Source organism: Schistocerca cancellata, chromosome 1 (genome assembly GCF_023864275.1).
Source record: "Schistocerca cancellata isolate TAMUIC-IGC-003103 chromosome 1, iqSchCanc2.1, whole genome shotgun sequence".
NCBI lineage: Eukaryota > Metazoa > Arthropoda > Insecta > Orthoptera > Acrididae > Schistocerca > Schistocerca cancellata.
Window position 1 is genome coordinate 535,316,561 of NC_064626.1, and position 26,788 is coordinate 535,343,348.

The 26,788-nt window shown below is 42.4% G+C and overlaps 1 protein-coding gene across 1 annotated transcript in view; it reads right to left on the reverse strand.

Moving 5' to 3' along the window:
• LOC126188424 (putative fatty acyl-CoA reductase CG5065) overlaps positions 1-26,788 on the reverse strand; it is a 132,037-nt gene that overhangs the window by 40,487 nt on the left and 64,762 nt on the right. Inside the window, exons 4-5 of the mRNA XM_049930058.1 lie at positions 9,178-9,326; positions 1,749-1,861 (exon numbers count right to left, since the gene is read on the reverse strand). Coding sequence (XP_049786015.1) covers positions 1,749-1,861; positions 9,178-9,326 — 262 coding nt within the window. The remainder of the gene's footprint in view (positions 1-1,748; positions 1,862-9,177; positions 9,327-26,788) is intronic.

Genomic DNA, 26,788 nt, shown 5'->3' on the forward strand with positions numbered 1-26,788 from the left:
TACAGAGTGGGCAAGCCGGGGTCGTCCACTTACTGTGACGAGGCCTTGTCACCGTTTTACTGCCACTTTTGACAGATGCTCGGGACAGCAGCACGCCAACAGCTGATCAGCTTCGCCGTTTCCGAGATTCTCGTTCCCAGGCTCCGAGCCATGATCTGCCTAATGTCAAAGTCGCTCGCTTATATCACTGAATTTCTCGACTTGCGCCCTGTACCATTACTAAAATGGTTCACCATTAGTTATTGCTCCACTTTCATTATCGGGACGAAGTATCTGTACACCCCTATGTAATACAGAATTGACCAGTAAATTTCACTAGAGGTGGGCCCGCTAGTATAAAAGGAGACGGTGTTGTCCTTAAAGAAGCACTAACTACATTATGATTCGGTCAGCTCAGAGACTTCGAAAGTGGACTAGTCATTTGATGTTACCTGAGTAACGCGTCTCTTAGAGACATGTCAAGTGGACTGTTTGTATTGGGATTCAAGTGGAAATACGAGGGAATGATGATGATGAGGTCCCATACTCAGAGTAGCCTAGGGGACGATGCAGGAGACCCGCACCGCCGACTAGGCAAGGTCCTAGCCGAGGTGGTTTGCCATTGGCTTCCTCCGACCGTAATGGGGATGAATGATGAAGAAGACGACACGACAACACCCAGTCATCTCGAGGCAGGGAAAATCCCTTACCCCGCCGGCAATCGAACCCGGGACCTCGTGCGCAGGAAGCGAGAACGCTACCGCAAGACCAAAGGCTGCGGACTAACCACAGCTAAACGAAGACCAGGCACATATCATGTATTGACAGGCACGGACCGTCAAACATTGTGGAGGGAGGTTGTAAAAAATCACATGAAATACGCAAAAGCAATCACTCGTCTATTCCATAGTTCTACCAGCGGTCAGCTAACACACTGATTTGGCGTAGGGAGATAAAAAGAATGGCGGACAGTGGTCAAGCATCTCCTCATACGCCATGTATTTTTGCAGTCAGTGCTAAGCGACAACGATAGGGCTACAGGACAATAGATCACTCGAACAGAGTAATTTGGAGCGCTGAATAATGCTACACCTTATGGAAATCGGATGGAAGGGTTTGGTTAACGTCTGGAGAATGTTAGCTAGCAACATGCATAATACCAGCATCGAACTATGGAGGAGGCGGTGTTATAGAGTGGGGGTGGTTTTCGGGCTAGTGTATAGTTCCCTTAGTATGCTTAAGAAAATGCTAAACGCGGAAGGTTATGAACATATTTTACGGCATTATGAACCGCATGCAGAAGAGAAACACTTGATAGATGATGATTCATTCTATCAGCATGACAATGCGCCCTGTTATACAGCAGGATCTCATTCCTAACTGAACTCTTCTGTATAGAGTCCCAACCTGAACCCAATGGAACACCTTTGGGGTGAATTAGAAACGAAATTTCCCTGGCTTCAGCTCTTTAGGAAGAATGGGCTGCAATTCCTCCACAGACATTCAAACAGCTGATTGCAAGTATTCCCAGCAGAGTTCATCATAGCGGAGAAGGCTAACACGTCCTGTATTAATGTCTACTAATAGGTGTCCGGGAACATTTCACCAGATACTGTGCTTTCCTTACAGCGTCTTGTGCTTGCAATGAGAGCAGGCAGCATTCAGTCTCGCAGTGGCAGCAGTCATAACGTATTGACTCTACACTGCGTACAGTAAAGGCGACCATCAAACGTGAGCTTTGACAGCGTATGACAGACAGCACTGCTCACCTATGGAGGGCCGCACGATGACGAGCCTGAGTCCGGGCGGCCGGCGCTCGGCCAGCAGGTTCTCAGCCAGCTGCTTGCTGAAGGTGTACGCGCTGGGATGGCCGCCGACCAGGCTGCAGCAGACCAACGCAACACCTTCATACAGTAACAATTCTACTCGCAGGTGGAAACAGAAAATCTGTCATCCAAACTAATGGTGTGATCAACACTGTGGCACTTATCGCATATGGCTTGTGAGCTATGCAAAGAATGTGACAAATAGAAAACACATTATGGTATTATTTTAACTATGTGGGAATTTCACACAACCCAAATGTAATCGCACAAATTATCCCCAATCAGGATATAATGGTACAAATATCATTACTGCAAACGAGATAAATCTTTTTTGCAAAACATTTGGGTTGCAACAGTTGGTAACGCTTAAGCACTTGTCTGCTGTCATGAGTAAGGAGGTGCGGCATAAAACACGCCTGATTATATTACATGCCGTCAGGCAGGCATAACAAGAACTAATTTTGTGAAATGAGGGTGACGTACGAAGTCACTAACGTACTGCTGCCTCGTAGCTGAAGTTGCAACTAATGATGCTATAGACGTTCATAAACAGTATTTGTGAAATATGCAATGTATATTATCTTCTAAAATGAGGCGAATGGGAGAGAAAGGAAAGGAAGGGGAAAAGATTATTGATGCCAGCTGCATAGGTACTTTATGGTAAAATAAGCGGCGACGGGTGAAAATGTGTACCTTACGGGAATTCTAACCTGGGATTGCTTGCTTACTAGGCCCTTGCATTGACCACTGCGCCACCTGGACACAGTGTTTCGTCGTAATTGCGAGGACTATTTGGGCACGCCTATCGGCTGTACAGCAGTCCCACCCAGCGCCACTTATCTGCAGCCCCTGTTCATGTCCTCCATGTCCGCTACTTTGGGATTCCCGCAAGTGCTAGGACGTAATTGTGCGTCCGCACTGACGTTGGTGGATTCGTTGGCCATCGAAGCAAATCAGTTATATCAACTGGGATATCGGGTTTGAATCCCAGCCTGGCACACATTTTCACACGTCGCTGCTGATTCAGCATAAAGTCCCGAATTGCCTGATATCAATAACCCTCCCCCTTCCTTTCCTTTCTCCCCTCCACCTTCAATCAACTTTGGATTCTGCATGGTGTCTGTTTCTTCGTTCGTGTCTGAAAGAACAGACACCACACATTCATATAAAAGTAAATTCTTTTATTTATTGTGTGAAAAAAACTTATTAAGATATATTGTAATGTTATGTATTACTCGCTTTAAGGGGACATGGCTTTAGTATTAAGAAATATTCTGTAGGGAAATCCTTGCGGATGTAGTGGCGGGGCTGTATTCCGTCATTTTTTGTAACTGTAGTCCCAGAACAGTGCTATATACGAGATTGTCCTAATGCAGGCCTGGTGACGTGAAGTGGTAATGCTTCCGTGTGGTCTTAATTGAGATAATTATAAATAAAGACCTTCATTTCTATAACAAGAGCAGGTAAACAAGCACACCTATGCTTTATCTAAGAAGATGCGAGGTCCGATCTATTACGAATATATGCCAGATATGTTGTGGAGTCGTGGGCTCTGTAAAACTTCAACATACGTCATAATGGCTATTACTACAAAGGAGAAAGCAGTATTATTCAGGGCCACAAAAGTGTAAGCTGCGAAGAGCATTTTAATAGCCTTTTCGACGGAGGCTTGTACATAGCTCACCACACAAGTGAAGACTTAAGTTTACTTTTGTGGAATTCGGATTTCATAGAGGGAACCCATATTTGAGTTATGAAAGCCATGCTCTATCCTGGTTATCAAGTTACATAATAATTATTTGAGTTAGTCTAAAATAAAACCCTTTCACAGTGTTATTATTTATGTAGATAGCAAATTAAATGTGTTAAACTACGTTTTGCTGTGGTAGAAATCTGAATTTAACTAGTTGCCAGTAAATGAAATGAAGCTGGTAAGTAAATTATGAACCAGTTAAATCCTCTTATAATGCTGTGTGTTGCTGATGATGAACTTAAGAAGATTACACTGCAACATAACGTGAAACTTTTATTGTGTTAAAAATATTGTGGTGGATTGTACAATGTGAAAATTCTCAACTAGTATAAGTGTCACGAAATAATAGTCTGCTTATTCAGAGTGAGGCTCAAAGAATACCTCAAACAGAAAGTGCTATTCCTTGTCAGATGTAGAGAAGTGATCCAAATAATTTCAGCTATGGTATCAAACAAATATTCGTAACTGTACAGTTACAAAAGTTGCCAACACATTATGCTAAGCATTTTCTCTGCTACGCAGAGTAGTCAATATAATATTTATATGGTGAGTATCTATAAGGTGTCTTACATTCGAAGTATTTATTTGCGCGTGATTATATGTAGAAATGCTCGTTAGGCACTGATGCAAATAAAATGTTCATATTAGTTGACCATTTTTCATAATGGTCACCTCAAAGGCACTTCGTACGAAGTTAGACATGTTGCCTCTGCTTTCAATTGGCAATAGCTATTTATTTATGTGTAATTCGTAGTGTGCAAAGTCTGTTAATATAGAGAGCGATCAGTAGTTTTACTGCTCAGCAGCACAAGCAAACAATCGTTTCCCGTTTTTCGAGTCCAATTGCCAAACATGGTCATTAGAGCAATTAAGATTCCTAATTAGGATAACTTAAACGAATAGGGACATCGCAAATTGTGTATTGTGTATTAAAGTGGGGACCTAGAAACGACGGAGAGGCTTCGTCCCGCCATAGCCCTCAGTGGTTCACAACCCCACAACAGGTCACATCAGTCCACCCACTCCACCGCCGGCCCATACACCGAACCCGTTATTGTGCGGTTCGGCACCTGGAACTCATCTGACTACGCCATGGTTTTCCAGTCTTCTAGGGTCCAACCTATACGGTCACGAGCCCAGGGGAGGCGCTGCAGGCGGTATCGTGCTGTTAGCAAAGGCACTCGTGTCGGTCGTCTGCTGCCATAGCACATTAACGCCACATTTCGCCGCTGTGTTAGAACGGATACATTCCTCGTACGTCCCACACTGATTGCTACTGTTATTTCACCTAGTGTTCTTGTTGTTAACACTGACAACTGTCTGCAAATGCCGCTGCTCTCTGTCTTTAAGTGAAGACCGTCGGCCACTGCGTTGTTCGTGGTGAGACGCAGTGCCTGGAATTTTGTGGATCTCGGAATGTTTAATTCCATAACAATTTCCGAAATGTAATGTCCTATGCCTATAGCTGCAACTATCATTCCTCGTTCAAAGTCTGTTAATTACCATCGTGCGGCCACAATCACGTCGGTCACCTTTTCACATGATTCGCCTGAGTTCTAATGACAGCTCTGCCGTTGATCTGCCCTTTTATACCTTGTGTACCGACACAACCGCCTTCTATATACGTGCATATCGGAATTGCTTGATTTATCACCTAAGTGTACTCATCATGAAGATTTATAAGAAAAGAGCAATCTTTGGTAGTAGAGAATTTCGAAATACTTCCTTTTTTCATGTTCACGGTAACCTAGATAAGAGGACCCTAGTATTGTTCAAAAACACAGTCCCAAAGCATCACCTCCGGCCTCATCCATACACTGAGTTAAGTACCTCGTTACGCTATAGGTGCACTCATTACGTCGAAAGAAGAGAACAGAGAAATCAGGACTGTCAGAGATGGGAGACTGCAATTCAAGAAAGGAAGTATGTGCTGCAGTAGCTTGGAGCCCCGTGTTCATCACACAAGTGCTCACAAAACATTTCTGAGCTTCCTGAGGTGTACCAGAAATGAGATTAGTGATAAAATGAACTTCAAAAACGGGGAAGACGAATTCGATGAAGTTAATGCGTTCTGCTACATTGGAGGCAAAAGAACAGATGATGGACGAAGAAAGGAGGGCATGAAAAGCAAACTGGTGGCCCAAAGAAGTTTACTACTATCGAACATTGGTGTCTTTTTGACGAAGAAATTTCTGAGAATGTACACTACTGGCCATTAAAATTTCTACACCAAGAAGAAATACAGATGATAAACGGGTATTCATTGGACAAATATATTATACTAGAACTGACATGTGATTACATTTTCACGCAATTTGGGTGCACAGATCCTGAGAAATCAGTACCCAGAACAACCACCTCTGGCCGTAATAACGGCCTTGATACGCCTGGGCATTGAGTCAAACAGAGCTTGGATGGCGTGTACAGGTACAGCTGCCTATGCAGTTTCAACACGATACCACAGTTCATCAAGAGTAGTGACTGGCGTATTGTGACGAGCCAGTTGCTCGGCCACCAGTGACCAGACGTTTTCAATTGGTGAGAGATCTGGAGAATGTGCTGGCCAGGGCAGCAGTCGAACATTTTCTGTATCCAGAAAGGCCCGTACAGGACCTCCAACATGCGGTCGTGCATTATCCTGCTGAAATGTAGGGTTTCGCAGGGATCGAATGAAGGGTAGAGCCACGGGTCGTAATACTGTTCAAAGTGCCGTCAATGCGAACAAGAGGTGACCGAGACGTGTAACCAATGGAACCCCATACCATCACGCCGGGTGATACGCCAGTACGGCGATGAATACACGCTTCCAATGTGCGTTCACCTCGACGTCACCAAACACGGATGCGACCGTCATGATGCTGTAAACAGAACCTGGATTCATCCGAAAAAATGGCGTTTTGCCATTCGTGTACCCAGGTGCGTCGTTGAGTACACCATCGCAGACGCTCCTGTCTGTGATGCAGCGTCAAGGGTAACCGCAGCCACGGTCTCCGAGCTGATAGCCCATGCTGCTGCGAACGTCGTCGAACTGTTCGTGCAGATGGTTTTTGTCTTGCAAACGTCCCCATCTGTTGACTCAGGGATCGAGACGTGGCTGCACGATCCGTTACAGCCATGCGGATAAGATGCCTGTCATCTCGACTGCTAGTGATACGAGGCCGTTGTGATCCAGCACGGCGTTCCGTATTACCCTCCTGAACCCACCGATCCCGTATTCTGCTAACAGTCACTGGATCTCGACCAACGATACGATAAACCGCAATCGCGATAGACTACAATCTGACCTTTATCAAAGTCGGAAACGTGATGGTACGCATTTCTCCTCCTTACACGAGCCATCACAACAAGGTTTCACCAGGCAACGCCGGTTAACTGATGTTTGTGTATGAGAAATCGGTTGGAAACTTTTCTCATGTCAGCACGTTGTAGGTGTCGCCACCGGCGTCAACCTTGTGTGAATGCTCTGAAAAGCTAATCATTTGCATACCACAGCATCTTCTTCCTGTCGGTTAAATTTCGCGTCTGTAGCACGTCATCTTCGTGGTGTAGCAATTTTAATGGCTAGTATTGTATGTTTCGAGCACAATATCGTATGCAAGTGAATCACAGATAGTGGGAGAAGTAAAGAAGAGAATTTTTGTTTGAGAAGTGATGCTACAGAAGGATGTTGAAAATTGGGTGTGCTGTTAAGGAACGATGTTCAAAATGGTTCACATGTCTCTGAGCACTATGGGACTTAACTTCTGAGGTCATCAGTCCCCTAGAACTTAGAACTACTTAAACCTAACTAACCTAAGGACATCACACACGTGCATGCCCGAGGCAGAATTCGAACCTGCAACCGTAGCGGTCGCGCGGTCCCAGACTGTAGCGCCTACAACCGCTCGGCCACCCCGGCCGGCTACGAGTTTCACTGCAACACCGCTTACGACACTAATAAGTGGAGTACGCTGACAAAGAACGGAGAGAATTATGCGGCATGTTTTAAGACATCGGGAACTAACTTCCACGGCACTAGAGGGAGCTGTAGGAGGTAACAGCTGTAGAGGAACACAGAGATTGGAAAACGTCTAACAACTGAGGACAGTGGGTCAATATTTTAATGCCTGATCCATTCATGTAGCAATGAAAATATCGATTTGCGATAAATACATTTGAAATTTACGATTTTCGCTGCCCTTCCTCATGTCATGGACAAATAATTAAACACTGAGTTATGTTCTAATGAGAAGTCACATTGAAATAAAAGTACGAGGTGTGACAATAAAGTAATGAGACTGATTTTCTTTGCAAGATGTGGCAACCCTGCAGGCTTGCGTAGGCACAATATCTTTGACCTTGGTCTATAAGCTGCTTCTAGTCCAAGCGGCACATCGATGCAACTGCTCAGTCGTGAGTTGTGAGTTGACACATGTTTGTGTCTCTCGTCACGGAAATGGAACCGCATAATATTACGCAATGGTATGACATTTCTTTTTGTGTTAAACTGGGTGAAAACGCTACGACAATTTACGGTAAGCTTCAGAAGGCTTTTGGAGAGGAGGTTATGTCAAGAGCTCAAGTTTTTCATTGGCATAAAATGTTTAGTGAAGGCAGAACGAATGTTGAAAATGAAGACCGCAGTGGACGACCATCAACCTCACGGAAAGATGTCAACTTGACCAGGGTGCGCGAACTCGTACAATCTGATCGAAGATTATCCGCGAAAATGATTGCAGAAGAACTGAACATGAGTCGAGAAACCGTTCGTCTAATAAGAAGATCTTGGTATGAGAAATATTTGTGCAAAAATGGTCCCCAAAAATCTCACACCACAGCAGCGAGAAACACGGAAAAATTTGGAAGCCGATCTGTTAGAGCAAACGGAAATCAATCCAGAATTGTTGAGCTATGATATCACTGGTTTTTTCAGTACGATCCGGAGACAAAACTCCGAAGTTCGCAATGGTGCTCAAAGCGATCACCCAGACCAAGAAAATCTCGCGTGTCAAAGTCAAAGTCAAATGCATGCTTGTGTGCTTCTTTGATTCCGAGGGAACTGTTCATAAAGAGTGGGTGCCTCCTGGACAAACAGTTAACCAATATTACTACAAAGAAATTTTAGAAAGGCTTCATAAAAGAGTTCTTCCATGTCCTTGCCAACATTGCTGATAATTGGATTCTGCATCACGATAATGCGCCATCCCATACTGCTCTGTCAGTACAGCAATTTTTAACCTCAAAACAAATTTCAGTACTACGACAACCACCTTACTCACCAGATATCGCTCTGTGCGAGTTCTTTCTATTTACAAGAGTCAAAACGGCGCTCAAGGGACACCATTTTCAAACAACACAAGCTGTCCAAAAAGTTGTTGACGAGGGTTTTGGAGGATATTACAGAAGAGGAGTTCCTGAAATGTTACCATCAATGTCAGAAGCGCTGGAAAATGTGTGTGCAATCAGAAGGGAACTACTTTGAAGGAGACAACACTAATCTTGACTAAAATGGTAAGCAATATTTTTTTCACATCAGTCTCATTACTTTATTGTCGCATCTCGTATAGTGATTGTTTAATATTTCGTGCAATTTTCTTCCAGCACAGGCTGGTTAAGGCATGAGAAGCGCCGCACGGTTACCTGGGCGTGGCGGCCTCCAGCTCTGCGTCCGTGAGGCCGTGGACGAGCTCCAGCACTCGCTCCGGCGGCAGGCTGGTGGGGTAGACGCGCTCCGCCACGGCGTCGCGCACCACGCAGTTGCAGAACGCCGTCGACATGTGCACCAACACCTGCCGACACCAGCGCCCGCATTCAGCCACACTCCGCCACTACACGCTAGCTGAAGGCAGCCCACTGTGATCATCGCCTAGTGATTAAGGGCAATAAACAGCAGAAACGGATATTTCAGTCAAACTGTTCGACTTTCCAAGGAACCCAGTGTTACTTCGCATATTTGTGTCACTCTGTTCGCATTCGGGAATGCCGGGGTTGAAATTAGAGATGGGCAAAACTGTTCTTTTCAGAGATCGGATCAGAACTGTTCACTCCCTGAAATGAATTAGCTCTTTTTCATGACTCACCACTCATTTACAATAGAAAATAAATGGAAGACACATTGCCCTTTAAACTTGGTTTATTCCAGTACTATACCTGTATTTTGATCTTATTTGATCCTATTTTGAAGTAACACAGATAATGAGTAAGAATTTTGTATTGTTTATTGAAATTTCCACGATATGACAAAGTTTTTGATTATTGATTTATTTTGCACTATCGTGGTTTTTTGGGTGATCGGAAAATGTTGTAACTTGAGATTTACATTAACAATATATTTGGCTATAATGTATTGAAATTTCATTAACCTCATACAAATACATCGCAAGCCATATATTTTTAAAGTAAACGTTTCCTTCCAAAGATGCCTAAAATCGCAAAATCCATACCAGAATAAGAAAAAAAAATATAAATTTGACTGTAAAACAAAAGTGCTGCATATAGCCTTACGCAGAATAAAACAAGGAAAATATAGGTGTATCACATTTTGCGATACGTTTATCGGTTTGCTCGTAATTAAAGCGTAAATTCGAGTGTCCATAATAAAAATCCTATAGTAAGAGGAGTCGTCAGGAACCTAATCTGATCAGTTTAAACAAATAAAAATAAAATAAAAACAAATGATGTATACATAACATAATAATGTAATATACACAGCGGTATTACTACGAAGAACAATATCCAGTAGAGACGAACTCCAATGCAGAAGCACTGAGTCGAGCAGGTCGAGCCGCGAGCTGTATTACTGCGTGAGCTAAGACCGCAGAGACCAGAGTGACACCTGAGTTGCTTTGCTCAACGCTCTGGCTAGAGTCGAGAACGGTGGGGTGAGCGTTGAGCGGGCGAGTTCCGAGGGTGGGGGGAGCGGTGAACGGCCACCACTCACCCGCTCCGAGACAAATCGTCCGTTCCCTAGCGAGCAGGTTGTTGCAAGTAGTTCCTATGTTATCCGCTAGGTGGCTCTCTGTCCTGCTGCTCGTATCAACTGCCCAGAGGGCAGGACGTGCAACTGAAATGATCGCCGACAGAGTGCGATGTGAAGTTAAGCTGCGCCAGACACTGCACGCGGCAGAGGAAGCACAGAGACGGCACGGCATATGTGAAACACAAAATCCAATGGGGCACTGCCCAATGCAGGCAGCCAAGGTAGAAGCAGGGCAGAGGCCGGCGCTGGCTTTGTTGTGTGGCGTGCACTGTGCTGTGACCAGCAGAGGCGCTGCTGATATGCTCTGTCTCTCTCTCTCTCTCTCTCTCTCTCTCTCTCTCTCTCTCTCTGCCGTGGGAAACGTTTGGAGCTACCATTATTTTTTTCTGAATCACTGATTGTTCACTCCTTTGAAAGATTCAACTCTATGAATCAGTTCAAGAGCGGATCCCCCATCTCTAGTTGAAATAGCTGTCTAGCTGTCTGGCTATCTGACTGCTCTTCTGCGAATTACCTGTATCGCTCAAGGGATATATCTAAACGGTTTCTTTGCAAAGGACACGACCGATTTTCTTCCTCATCCCTCTCTAATTCAATATCGTGCTTCACCTCTAGTGACGCTGAAGGTATGGTAAAAAAACCCTAATTTTTTTATCTTCCGTCTAATTGACAGCTTCTTGGTTCGTAGTTCATCTTCATAAATCTATGAAGTGTGTAAGGCAGGGATGTAGTCTTTAGCCTCTGCTGTTCAATCTATACATCGAAGGAGCAATGACAGAAATTAAATAAAGGTTCAACAATGGCGTTAAAACTCAAGGTGAAAGGATGCCATCATAAGATTCGCTGATGAGATTGCTATTCTAAGTGAAATTGAAGCAAACTTACACAATCTGTTGAATGGAATGAACAGTCTCTTGAGGACAGAATATGGTTTGAAAGTAAATCCAACATAGTCGAAAGTAATGAGAAGTAGCAGAAAAGAGAATAGCGAGAAATTTAACATCAGAACTGGGGCGGAACACGAAGTACACGAACTTAAGGAATTGGAAGGGACGATACGAAAAGCACAGTAGCACTGGCAGAAAGGGCATTCCTGGTCAGTAGAAGGCTACAACCCTTAATTTGAGGAAGAAATTTTTGAGAATGTGCGTTGGGAGCACAGAATTGTATTGTACTGAATCATGGACTGTGGCAAAACTGGAACAGAAAAGAATAGAAACATTGAGGTGTCACCAAATCTCAATGGTTCTATTCTCTTCTGATCCAGTTGAAAATAAGGAGGACTTTTATGGTAATGAATGAGGACGTTCTCCTCAGAGTAGGCGAAGAAAGGATCATATGGAAATTCTGACAACAAAGAGGGATAGGATAGTTGGACATGTATTAAGACTTCAGGGATAACTCCCATTGTACTAGAGGGTGCTGCAGAGGGCAAAAACTATACAGGAAGAGGCTGGAATGTATTCAACAAATAATTGTGGAGGTAGGTTGCAAGTGTTACTCTGAGAAGATTATACCGCAATCGATTACTGAATCGTATCTTCCGCCACCCATAAAGGAAACTTTGGGTTATCAAGAATTAATTTCACCCCATGGTCCAGCGTTAGCATCTTCGGCTCGTAGTGAAAGCTTTCAGCACACCAGTTCGATCCCAGCTTGTGTTCAACTTATAAACAAAAATCTTCAGTAATGGCGCCCATAGACTTTCGTTATAATGAATAATTCTCGTCAAAGACCGGGAGAACATAGAGAGTTCAAGGTACCCTCTTGAACTTGGGGTGGAAAGACAATAAAAGGTGGAAGACAATAATGATTAACGAGATGAGGATGCTGAAGGCAGTGGGGACTGCACTGAAGACAATATGTGTTGTCAGGACTATTGGCTTGTTATTGAAATGACATCATGATGATCTATCCAGTTGCCAAAGATTCCGGATTAGTCCCCAATTCTTATCTCCAGGAGGCGACTGCCAAGCAGGAGGAGACCCATGAGAAAAAGACTGAATAAGCAACGACAGGGTAGGATTCTATTGCTCAAAGTGTGGAACGTGCAAAATTTGAACATGGTAGGAAATTTAGAAATTTGGAAAAAGGAAATGCAAATGCCCAATCTGGATATAGTGGGGTCAGTGAAGTCAACTGGAAATAAGGCACGGATTTCTGGTCAAACAAGTACGGGGTAATGGGATGATGGGAGGAGGACTCATGAAAAATCGAAGTGGAGCAGAGAGTGAGGTACTGTGAACAGTTCAGTGATAGGATTGTTCTGATCAGAAATGATAGCAATGCAAGCCGACAACGGTATTTCACTTATATATATCGACATCACAAGCAGGAGATGAAGGGACAGATAAAGCATATGAGGTTATTCAAAAAGTAATTCAGTGCGTAAAGGCAGGTGAAAATTTAATAATAATGGGGAATTAAAACACGGTAGTATGGGAAAGAATAGAAGAAAGAGTTACATGAGAATACTTGGTACTAAGAGTGAGAGAAGAGGAAGACCGAGGTCTGCAATAAATTTCAACTAGTTATAGCGAATACACTGTTTAAAAATCACAAGAGGAGGAGGTACACATAGAAAAGGCGCAGAGAGACGGTACGATTACAACCGGATTACATAATTGTCAGACAGAGATTCAGAAACGAGATACCAGATTGCAATATGTACCTCTAACGGATATAGACACGGATCACAATGATGAAGACCAGTGAAGTTTACGAGACCCGTCCAAAATGATGAATGTCGAAAGAAGTTGGATGCTGAACTACTGAAGAATGATGGGTTGCGTTTGAAGTTACTTAAGATTGTAGATACTGCGATCATGAATTCCGCAATACCAAGTTCATTTTAAGAGGAATGGACATCTACATCAAAGGAAATCACAGAAATTGGACAAATACAGATGTGAGAAAGGTAACTGTGAAGAATCGTTGGGTAACATAAGTATTTCAATTGATCGAGAAGAAAACAAGTACATGGAAATAGAGGATTTCAGCAGTATAAGACAGGAATGAAACAGGGATTAGAGGGACGCAAATGAGAAACGGCTGCAGGAAAAATGTGGAGAAACAAAAATAGAAACGGTGGTCTGAACGATGAACTCACCATATAGAGAAGTCAGAACAACCTTAGGTCAAATTAGAAGCAAACGTGTTAATATTAAGGGTGCAGGAGGATTTCTGCCGTTAAGGAGAGCTGACAGACCGGAGAGATGGGACAAAAGTTTTGTATCACCTCTTTATATTTTAATTCATGGTGCAGAAAAAAAATAATTTTGTGGATAATGCTTATATATTCACTTCAAATGTGTCCAAACCAGCAATAAAAAAAGCATTTGTTTGCGGAAGTCGTGGACAGGTCATGGTCATTGTCTGCTTCAAAAATAGCTAGTTTCAATCGAAGCCACATATGTTTGATTGGGTTCATTTCCAGGAAACAGGAAAGGCACTCCGTTGTGGTGATCCTAGCACGCTGAAGGAACATGTTCACGAGAGCGGTACAACGAGCACGCGAGTTACCCATCAAGATGAAATTTTAACCAAAAGTTGGCGATATGGTCCCACAATTGGTTGCAGAATCTCGCCCCTGTACTGTAGAGCAGAGTGATTGCCGTCAGTAATCACGGAGGTGTATGGTGGCCCAATGTAATGCTACCCAGAACATCATTTCACCACCATCTTGTTGCACATCTCGGCCACGGTGTTGGAGGTGTTCGATATTACCAGATTGTCTCCAAACAAGTTGTCTGTGATTATTAGGTACAAACATATCCGAGCTTCGCCCATAAACTCCCGACGCGAAACCTGAGGCGTCCATTCTGCATGATTTCTCGCCCATCTACAACGGTGGCCACGAATTTGTGTTGTACGACATCGTGCTCTTCGTGGATATCGGGAATGGAGACTCGTATCATGAAATAGTCTCTCAATATTTTGATGCGGTACATGACCTTTTGCAACCTCTTCGAAGAATTCAGTCCTAGAGCACTCAGCCCACGATTTCTTTTAGATATCTATCATTCTTTGCACCAGTCTAACTTGGTGGCATGTGTGGGGTAAGTCCCCAATGTAACTTGTCAATTGGAACCGATTCCTAGTCCGCACCAAATCACTTTGTCTTTGGTGCACAAGTTGAGTAACTACTATGGCTGATAGGCTTTCTGTACGTAACGTGATGATGGGAAACTGATCATTTGTCGCAACTGTCATTTGTGGCATGAATGTTAACTCACTGTTCCACAGACCTTATAATGCGTCCCTGCTCGTGCTTTGCGTTCAGCTGAGATGCTGCAATCGAGACAAGGCGGTATTACAGTCATAGGTAGCGCTCATGGTAAATGAGTATGTTTACAAACCACGTAAGGGGGCGACCTTCCGATCGGTACCGAAACATACAATAACAACACACCTGAAGTAAATAACAAGGTGAAGCAACATTTTTGTTGGGTCTAGTTCCTTACCGCTGCAGCTCGACCACTTGTGTTATGTTCATAAGACGAATGTCGTTGCCCCTCCGTACTGCTAGGGCATGGGGAGCTGAGATACTGAGACGAAGCCCAATCGAAGCGACCGAACGAACTGGTGGCCAGTGCTTCGGTGGTTAACACCATGTGTTCTGAGGGGGAGTAGAGTGGGGGGTGCGGAACTCTGCGCTGAGATAAGGATAAAAGGTGGCACCATGTGCTTTTATTGTATATCTGTTATTTTCGACCCATCAGTAAGTATTTACGTCTTATCTGGTCACTGCATTTGAGATGGCTTCAATAGTTGTTCCAATATCACTAAGCTGACGATTCTCCATGTAGTGTCCTGCGGTCGGCAGGAAAGAATTAACAGTCAATTTGAACACATTTTATTATAATTAAAGAAAAACGCCTTCTTCGCATACACTAAGTGTTAAACGCGAGCACTAACAGAAAAACCCGACCAATCTTGTGTTGGAAATCCAGGTAAGGAAACAAGACAATAGAAGAAAATACTGACCAAAATCTACTCCACAAAATACAACATGCTACTACAATGCTACGGCGAATGAATACAATGCTAGGGCCGGTGGAAGTACTGGCTGGAGCTGTTTCTAGCGAATGGTAACACTGCCAGTCTGACGATCTAGACATGCTTATAAAGCTAGGTCAGCGGAGTGCTGCATGAGTCATAGGAATTCTGATTGGTGGAACACTGTCACTTGTTGCTGGCGAAGTAGTCCCATGTTTATTTGGAAAGTCTGTTACTGTTTCTGTCCGCTGGCGATGTTTCTCTTCGCGCTCCTGGAAGGGGGTAGGCAACCCAGCTTGCGTGCGGTTGTGCGGGCCCTCTGACCATAAGGGGCCGCTACGACACTCCAAACTGACTTTTTTTATCCTAAACTGCCATTCCGGAAGTTAACGGTGGAATATTTCTATAAACACACAGAAGATTAGGGCATAGGATCCTAGCAGACATGTCCTCGATTGTACAGTTAGTAAATTAACACTTGAACACTTTTTAACACATATGCAGAAATTTGTTGTAACCTCGTCCATACAGACCTTCATTAAAATTTCAGGAATTCTCATTAAAACTAAGAACTGTTACCGGGAGAGAAGTTCTTGGCGAATATTCAAGTGTCAAATGGCCTGTGTTTTATCTTACGAGTGTGAGTATACCTCTTTCCATTTCCCTCACGAAGGAAAAACTGATAGTATCGGCAAGTAATCAGTCTTCTGCATGTCAATCTAGCGCATGGACCGTGTTTTACGTCAGAAGGTATGTACCGGGTAGTTTTTTTCTTTATTCCAAACAGGTCTTTTTCACATATAGTCAGCAAAGATGCTCATATGACTTTCTCACATTTTTATAATAAGATTTATTCGTTCCTTGATGTCTATGACCACACTATGAGATCAAAAGTACCCGGACACTTTTAGGGGGCATTAACATGCGGTGTGCCCACCGTAGGCTTTTATGATGGCTTCAGTCCTGCTGGAGACACTTTCAATGAGTTGTTGATGTCTACAGGAACGGCAGCCCAGTCTTCTTCGAGAGCCGAAACTGGAGAATGGAGTGACGATGGACGTTGTAGTTCGGAGCAAAATCGACGTTCTCTCTCATCCTACATGTTTTTTATTATGTTCAAGTCCGGACTCTGGTCAGGCAAGCACATTTCAGGAATATTATTCTACTCAAACAGTTGCCTCACAAATGATGCTCTATGACAGGGTCCAGTGTCATGCTGATACAACCATCGTTTCTAAATTGTTCCTCTACTCTACGTTACACCTGGTACTGTAAAACTTTATATGCTTTCACACACAGCGTTTCCTTAAGCACAGTAAGAGGACCATACCATGACGCCTGTATTACATTATCAAATTACTTTGACGATGAAATTTGATCAAATATTAGTGATATTCTTTTGACAAAGATATTTGACATGGATCAGAAAGGGTATTACACTACAATCAAACATTTCGCCATAGTTTCTTCAGAATCGCTGTCATGTAGTAATAGAAGAACCGTAGGATATCAACCGAGAGATTGTTATTTTTAGTGCTGTCAGTTTCACAGTTTCCAGGCACTATATTGGGCAGTGAATTTTCCGATACGAGTGTGAAATGTGATTGACTAACAGTTTCGCAGGGTCAGCATGCTATGGCACATTTGGGATGGCCGGATGCCCCTCCTGGCCACCACGTTTCGCGAATGATGATGAGGATGATGAAATGGTGAGGACAACACAAGGACAGACACAAACACCCAGTCCCAGGGCAGAGAATATCCCCAATGCGGCCGGGAATCGAACCCGGGACCCCGTGATCCAGTGGTAGCAACGCTAGCCACTAGACCATGAGCTGTGGACAAATGTGGTTAATCCAATACGAATATGAAATGTGATTAAAATAATATGACACTTCCTGCTAATGTTAACATATACTGAACAACAGAATTAGAGGTTTACTTTTTCGAAGCGCCATAATTCCCACCTATTGGGCTGCTTAACTTTCATATTTCTCTCAAAGGTACTTACAATACACCTCTGTAATGTGCATCCTGTGGCATCACACTCGGGTTCGACGACGCAACAAACTGCAATGTCGACACACTTAAAAAGGCCTCAGCTCAGAAGTTCATGTGAAGTGTAAGGTGACTTAATGATGTCGCATTGGCACCAAATTTCACCAAAATTCTGCTTTCGCTGGCAACCGCCACCTTTATTGAGAATTATAAAAATCCATCTCTACATGCAGAACCTGTGACGTAATCATAGGTGCTTGCCGATCGGCTACACCTTTGACACCGTCCGATTCCGATGGCCTACTATCAGGCGCAAGGGCAGCAATGTAGCCTGTAGGTGCCTGGTGCCGTCTGTATAGGCACGATTTTAAAATTCTTAATAAAGGTCGGCGAGTACCAGCGGCAGTTTCACCGAACTGGGGGTCTCAGAGAGACCATTTGCCGTTTTAGTGACAAATGTGTCAATGTCGCATTCCCCCACAATCACGCCACAGGTGAACGCAAAATAGGAGTGCTGAAGAAAGATAAGCGTCCTTTGCTGCTTCGGATCACCTTCAAATTTCGTTTTCAACGATCCCTAGTGGTTCCAACCCGTACACCACAGCAAAAATCGCGCTGCGCTCCAAATGGGTGCGATTACGTTCGATGGGGATGTTGCCCCACACACAGTGTCCTTAGAATAACGCTGAAACGCCCGAGAGTGGCAGCAATGTCACAGATTGCGAAGAACGTCTTCCTATTGCTCACCACTCTGCGAACTGTTGTTTTCAATCAGGAAGTGTGTAGCTATCAACGCCTCAGGGAAATGGGTTGTTTCATCCCCGCCCTTTATGCCATACCTAAGGTCTTTTTGTGCCGATTCTCAGCCAGGGCGTGTCTCGAATGTTTTCGTCAGCCACTCATATCAAAACCGCGTACTTTCAATTCTGGGCGTGAAATGTCGGTACGAGGAGGTGTCACGAGTTTCTGATCGTATTATGCGTCCATGGTGGCGTTGGGCAGAACTGTAATGAAATGTCGTGCCAATGTGACATCGTTAACCCGTCTTACGCGTCGAATGAACATCTGAGCTGCTGCCTTTTTTCCGCATGTGTCGACACCTTGCTGCTGGAAGCGGCGTCGAGCCCGAGGGTGACCTCGCAGGGCGCCATGCTTTTGCACCGCAACAGACATACGCATATTTGAGCGAAATTTCAGACTTTAGCGTTGCAATGGGTAGTTTCGAAAAAATGATCTTTTAATTCTGTTGCGCAGTGTATAATAATAAAATCTGAGTGCAGTGTAATGTGTAGAGTTGAACGTAGCCGAGTCCTAATCATACAATCGAAAACCCTTTAACATGAGTAGTGAACTGTGACGTGATATGTTTAAGATCAAAAGGAACTGATTATGTGTAAATCTGTGTGCTTGTCAAGTACTTTGTCGTTCTTTATGCCAATTTTAGTTGGTTTCGTGAATTTCTTCACGGATTTCAATTTATTTTAATACATTCAAAACTAGGCACGATTTTTACATTTCTGGCTATTACCTGCTGTTTATCCCTATGAAAGACCTTCTGGTGGCGTCCGTCTATGCCTTGAGTCTAACTATCAAGTTTCTCTTTCGTAGCTGTAACATACAGTATAGTAATGTAGCATGTCTTCCTGTGACATTTTCTTCCCTATGTGCTTCTCTTTGCCTACATCCAGCACATGTTGCATCACATTTAGCACAAAACTCATTTCCTATTCACTTTCAAAAACTACTGTTGCTTCATTAATTATCGTATTGTGCTAGTTTTCAGTATTTGACAAAAAACGATATTCCTTTATACCTTTATATGTGAACAAATAAACATCAGTGGTCAGAAACTCTTAAGAAAATATCTGAGACCTCTTGAAACCCCTGTAATGTGTAACGAAGGCAGACACAAAATAAACATTAAGTAAACACACGAGTGCAAATCCTCTACTACAATGTTGGAAATAGATAGTGTTACACCACGAACACGTGACCAAACGCACTCAGTATTTCCATGCCTGTGGGATTCGTTGATTAAAATTTCATTCTTATGAGAACTTGAAGCACAGAAAAGAGCAGTTATTACAAATAAAATACAGTGTGCGAACTAGACGGCAACGGAATGTGTCTAACCCCGCTGGAACTTGTCAGGTGGAGGTCGCAACATAGCATGCCCAGAGGACGTTCGCGTGAAGCTTTCATAACTTTCCGGACTTTGAGAAAGATCGAGATATTGGCGTGATCGGACCGACAGTTTACACAGATTGCAGAAGGAGAGGCGGCAAGATGGAGTCAGGAAAACAGTGTGGCAAGAAGAGGAAGTGCGAATTATTTCAAAAGAAACAGTACGAGGACGAGAACTGTTGTACTGTCTGACAAATAGACGTACGGCAACAGCTGGAACATGGGCGAAGGTATCACTGTCGGAACAGACTACTGGAAGCTGGATTGAAATCTCGAGTTGCCACGTGTTGTTTATTGCCGCGAACAGAGATATCTATGGGGGTGAAGATCCATATTGAAATAGGGCACTGAACAACATTCGCTGGTGTTCAGCGAAGAGTCTCACTGCTGTTTGTGGAGCTTATTTCGTCATAAGGTGTCCATAGACGAGCTGGTGAAGGGTCACTGGAAGTAGCGATTCTCGAGACCCATACCTCTCGAACTGCTGCGATGTAACAGGAGAGATTTAGTAGTTATGGTATAGCTGGAAAGCTGAATGCTCGCCAGTACGTAACGAGAACAGTAAATCTGTTGTCATGTTCTGGAGAACGAGGTGGAACATTCCGACAGGATAGTGCAAAACCCCGCACAGCGGTTGGCAAATAAAAGCTTGAGAAATGTGTGCCCAGCCCCTGGTCCGTCACCCACAGAGGGTGACTGGGATGCAATGTGAAGGCAATACTTTCATATCAGGCTCCAGCCAGCAGTGTTCATAAAATGACCCAGCGTGCGTTTCAGGCGTGGCCAGAAACTAACCAAGATGACATTCGTAAGCTTTTTTCTGCATGTCATCGTAATGAATAAAAGTGTCAATATGCAAACTCCGTTTGAATAAGTTAACATCAAATGTTAGCAACGTGACACGACTCTTCTTCCTACAGACATCAATGTCAAAATTTCCTTCCATGCAATCATAGACGTTGACTCCTGTTCCGTTGATGGTCTGTGTAAATGTGACTTGAAAAACAAGGAATACTTTTGTCACTTCGTACCGTAAATTCAGTTTGTATCTACCCTTATGCTACAGGTATTCCCTCTCAGAAAATATCCTTTCGGATTGTCTGAAAATTTCTGTAATCGAGAATGCTATTTTAACGTATATTTTAGCCGTAATGAAAAATCAAATAATTACCAACATTCTCCTTAAGAAGCCAGTTTACGTAATGGATATTTCTTACGCTAGGCTTTTTCTGTGTAACTTCATTCTTTCAGTAATCTTGACTTTTTGGTTCCATCTGCACACCTACGTAAGGGGGCAAACCACATTAGGAGGTTCAAAAACTCCGATTTTTTATTGCATTAATCGTTAGCTTTACCATCCGAGAATACGCTGTCAAAATTTCAAAGCGAAATTTGCATTCGTTTAGGTTTTATGAGCATAGAACCGAGCGCACATCGGGTACAGGCTCTAGAGTGGATAGGGATGAATTACTAGAGAGATGTTTGGGTGGCCACACACAAAATGTGAATGAAAGTTTTAACTTCTTTATTTGGCGATTAGCTCCTAAACACTTGGACTCCAGACTAAAAGTCATTGAATTGGCATCATATTTAGCAGCGGGCTTATTCAATGAAGGAAATTCATCCCTTCTCATGGTCATGAACGAAGCAGGAATTGTAATAGGCACGCAAAGCTTCAGTTATGCCGAACAAATGGATAACCAGTGAGGGAGCCGGCAGAATCGATGTAGTTCATTGGAATGGAAGGAAGGTCGAAAAGCTCGGAAAGCCTATGAGGAAGAAGGATTACTGTATGCTGCTGGAATCGCAGATTAATCGGTAGGCATTTTACATTATTGTTCACTTCCTTGAATTTCTAGTTTCCGAGAATTTGTTTTTCTAACGCTTTTACCCCGAAATGACTTTTTTCACATTTGAGTGCAATCAAACTCAAAAAGTATAGAACAGATCATTATGAAAATTTATAGTAAGATTCTTTATAAAATTATGAATTATATGAACCTGTAACCTCCTCCTCACTTACCGACCTTAATGACAGTGAAAAATGAAACCGCGTGTACCTAATGGGAGTTTTGGAAAAGCAATCGTCACCGAAGTTAACCTGTCGGTAAAGAGGGAGGAAAGGGTTACATCTAGATGAAAGGAAATGTGCTAATGAAACTGGTGGAAATTAATTTTGAAAAGGGGTAAAGTTAATAAAGAAAGTAAATGTGCAGCCGTTACGTTAACAATTAACTAGCGGTAATTAGGTATTTGAGATTTGGGGGAAATCACGGTCGCCAGTCCTAAGGGCAATTACTATAGTAACTGAAAAAGAAAGGTTATTACACATATAATTAGCACTAGAAGCGTGGCAACTGAAGGTTGACACGTGTAGTGTGAAAACTGAAAGTTTGTCAGAAGTAATAAATTTCGCTACACCCTGACTTAATTTAGCAAAAGAATTAATAAAACCGGAAAATCGAAAGTTAATTTAGTGACTGAAGTTAATAGTGGGCTTTCTTTCTGAAGCACATCGAAATTCAGTAAAATACGGTTAGTCTTGGACTACCTCAACAATCATTTCAAAAACTACTTGAATCTACGCAATTTAGAAATAAGAGATTTAACTTTGAACTTGAATTAAATGATTCCGAACAATTAACAATAGTAAAATTTAGTACGTACCAAGCTGAGCTGCAGTCACAGGTAAGCTAAAATATGGTAACAAAACTCGCACTCTTAATTTGTGCTTGTGTAATCTAAATAGTGTAGCCAGCTATAAATACTTTAACCGAATTTTGAAATTAAAGCAGTGAAAACGAGTTAGCTATATTACTTTAATGCTGGCGTTTGAATTTCAACGACACTCGGGTTCATTTCGGAAAAGGAAGGGACTCTGCTTGGTAATGCAATTGGGACAATGAGCAACAAACGTTCATGCTAAGTTGCTGTAATTATAGTGACGAAAATGGAACAGTTTGAAAAGCTGAGGTCTGCCATACAGTTCTAAAACTTTACGTGCGTCCAGTCTTCCTTGTCGGTTGATTGAAGGTTTGAAGCCGTCGGTCGAGGAGGTGGCGACAGTCACTCATTGTCGGCCGTCGCTGTTGCAGAAGCTGGATGTTGGCGCGCCTTCTTCTCGACACGGTCACCAGACGAAACGGGCTCTTGATGTGCGCTAGTTAATGTTTCCCGTCCGCGACACCATGTCAGAAACTAACATCGCAAGCCGAGCGCAATTACATGCTGCCAAACCCCGAAAGCGCGGCAACTCGCGGGAGCGTCACATAACACACCTGCTCCACTCGCTACTCCCGCCTCACCCCTCCTGCTCAGCCCGCACTCCACGCGGCAGAGTTAACACTACCAAAGATCCTACACACTTTGATTCTTCACACGACCTATCGACGTAATCGTTCGATAGCAGTCTTCCCTAGGCAAGACCCAGCGTAAAAATACAAATAATATTTACGAAACAAACCAATTATACATCGACATAAATGCATAAATATATATATACAAACAGTAAAACAATTACAATATACAAAGAGACAGAAATGTCATATCTTGAGGTAACAAAGCAAGGAAAGAAAATAATAGTACAATAGATGGAAATAGGAGGATATGCATTTCCGGCGTTACAAACCAAGTTGTGAGGTGATATCATGACTTAAGGGTATTTTTCTTTGCATAATTAGAGAAAAAAATCATGAAAATCGAAGTGAATTGTTCAAACACCTGCAAAATTTTTAATTTTCATTATTTTCAATTGCTCTGAACTTCATATTCTTAGAAAATAAGTTATTAATTTAAAATAAAAACCTTTTTGATTTCAGATGAAAATCGGAATGGCTACACTGGACGCAATTGGAGAACTATACCAACAACCTTTAGTGGACATCACAGCGTAACTTCGTTACTTTTGGCTGAAATTATTTTCAAGAAATCACAAAAACTGTACGAAATGTGAATGATATCATGTCAAAAATTGATTAAATTCTGATTAATTCTTCCCACCCTTAAAAAAAGTCCCAAAAAATCAGTGTCAAACAGCCTCCTAATGTGGTTTCCCCCCTTAAGAGGACTGAAAAAGGTTGCGAAGCTCAGACCGAGACCGAATTACTGAAGCTGTAAACTGGTGACATTTTATCCTCTCATTCAGAAAAAGCCGATCTCAATTCCATTTCCAGCTTTACTATGTTAAAGAAATGGTCTCACTAGAAAGCCGTTTCCTCCGTCCTAAATCTGAATGCAAGTGATTATTCTGCAACTGATAATTTTTTCATTGCAGCTGGATGACATCGCCATAATACTTCGGCTGACAACCATTCAGTCATCTTCAGCCGAAAGTTTAGCACTGGAGATTGACATCCTATTACTTAGATGTGCTTGTTGAAATGTTCCTGTGTAAAGAATATTCCTTGAAGATTCGGGATTGCAACCAGATGTCAAAGCCTTCTTGCAATGAATTTCGGCTGACAACCGTTCAGCCATCTTCAGGTGAGTGTTTTGCACTGGAGATTGTTGGTTCATATCGCTAATTGCAAATCAAAAATTGGTTTGGAGACAAATGCACAAAGTCAGGCTCTACATGATCGACATGTGTAGAGTTTAGTACCCTCTTCGAGAATTGTTGCATCTATGCCGGCAATATTTCATCGAAATTAGGCGTAATCTTAAAGAAACATGGTCAAACTGATCTGCCACCTACCGACAAAAACGTGTGCTCATTTCGATTTGGCAAAGTACTATCTAGGATTGTAAAGGGCTGGGATATACAGAATACTGTGTCAGTCTGGCAAATTGTCAGTCATTACGGGCCATAAATCAAAAAGCCGTCATTCTGTGTATTTGTTCAAATGGTTCAAATGGCTCAGAGCACTATGGGACTTAACATCTGAGGTCATCAGTCCCCTAGAACTTAGAACTACTTAAACCTAACTAATCTAAGGACATCACACACATCCATGCCCGAGGCAGGATTCGAACCTGCGACCGTAGCGGTCGCGCGGTTCCAGACTGAAGCGCCTTTAGTGTGTATTTGTATCAACACCAACGTCGGAAGTTATTTGGATGGAAAACAGGCCTTTGTACTGCACTTTATCGAACCACTCACACTATATTAACACTGCGTTGGAGCTTCAAGTTCACGCCATTCGTCGATGCACTAGACTTTTACAATCTACATTGTGCTATTTGGTCGTTTCAACAAAATGGTCACAAAAACAGCAGGTGCTCGAGTATTTGGCAGCAGTGACAACATAAATAAACTTACAATATTACTATCGTGTCTCTCTGGCAACACAGTTTTTCACACATTGTTCCACTTGATTTGCAGACTACCACACAGTGATGTCATCAAAACGCCCTCACCACCCTTTAAAGCAGATAACTAATTGGTGACAGATTCATCACTGAAGTGTTGCGTCCAAGGTCTAAGAACATCAAGTATGCCTACCTTTGTATGTGATATATTTTTGAAGTGGATGGTATTATAAACCATCGATTTTCACCGTGAAATTATACTATATGGCATCAAATACTTAACAACTTCACCCTGCAAGCCAACATTCCTCTGTTTTGTTATGACCACATACAACAGCATGTATTTGTACACACACTATTCAGCGGATGAAGTCTGTCTACATATTGTTAATGTCACATGTTTCTATTATTTCAGTAGTGTGCATGGGCTAATAGTAATATTTTCTTTAGGAGTCTAAATATATAAAGCTCTCTGGTCACAGCTGTACATTTCTGTATGCAAAGTGACGATGGAAGCCAGCTAGAACCAACTTTTGTACCAGAATTATACCGTATAACTGCAACAGCATTTTATGTAAGTGTTCCTTATTCTAGTATTTCAAACAACTGCGTGTAGCCTTGGACATTCACTAAAACTTCTCAATGGCAATTGTGGTCTGCATTATATTCCATATTTTTACAAAACTTTGGACATGCAGTCACATTGTGTAGCTGTTATGTAACATCAGTCCTATTTTGGCAAGAATGGGAATGGCCACTTAGGAATTGTTTTGTGTCCTTGCGTGAAAGGAAACAAGTAATCTTACGCAAATTGCAAATTACAGTTGAGAATACAAGCAGTTACGAAATACGAGCACATGCAAAAGGACATACGCTATCTGTCATTTTGTTTTATAGACTTCCTTTAGTAATTTTAATGAAAACACAGACTTAAATTGCAGGTATTTTATGGAGCAATGTAAGACATCATCTGCTGATGAACTACAGTGTGGTAATCACTCGCTACTTCATGCACATGTGATGCTGCGATGAAATGTTTGTCAGAGGAAAAGTCATACACACATATATTCGTATATTGTAAATGTGTGATGTAACTATTATATGAGCATTCAAGTAATAATATAGCTTCCTCTGTTACTATAACATTACTGACAGAGGTATGGTTCAACTGAAATACTTTAACCACAATTGTTCCAACATATTTAAGTCAATTCTTTAATTAAATAGTTGTTTATAGGGCTTGAATCGAAGGATAATAATTTTTTTCATTTTATACCAGGTGTTAAAGTATCTTACAAAAATTTCACTTCAGTCAGTTTTTAAAATGTTATCCACACTGTGTATGCTGCCATTTTAACACAATTTCTCCATTATTTAGGAACTGAAAATCGTCATTGCTCGTCTCACAGAAGTTAGACGATAGAAATAGTTTCTTCTTTCCAAGTCCTACAAGTACTGCTAAACCATATGTGTGTCTACATTTTTTTCTCCAATCACCACAAAATGTTGCATGGTGGTAGAGCTAAAAGTCTTCTGATAGGCTTCGGGCACCCAATCTTAATATCAAGGGTGTTCAAAGTATGCAAAGAATGGTTCCTTTCTTTAAACATACAATAGAATTCCACATATGCTACCATGCATTGCTCCAGCAAAATTTTATACTCTCTCTCTCTCTCTCTCTCACTCTTTATAGGCTCATGTTTAAAATTTTTGCCTAATAAATTGCACACTGCACTTCTATTATGCTGTTTTCAGACTTTCAAACTTGCAGCATGTGACAGTTATTTGCATGCAAATAAATTTCAAAAGAACTCCAACAATTCACTCAGGGAAAGAAACGTACCA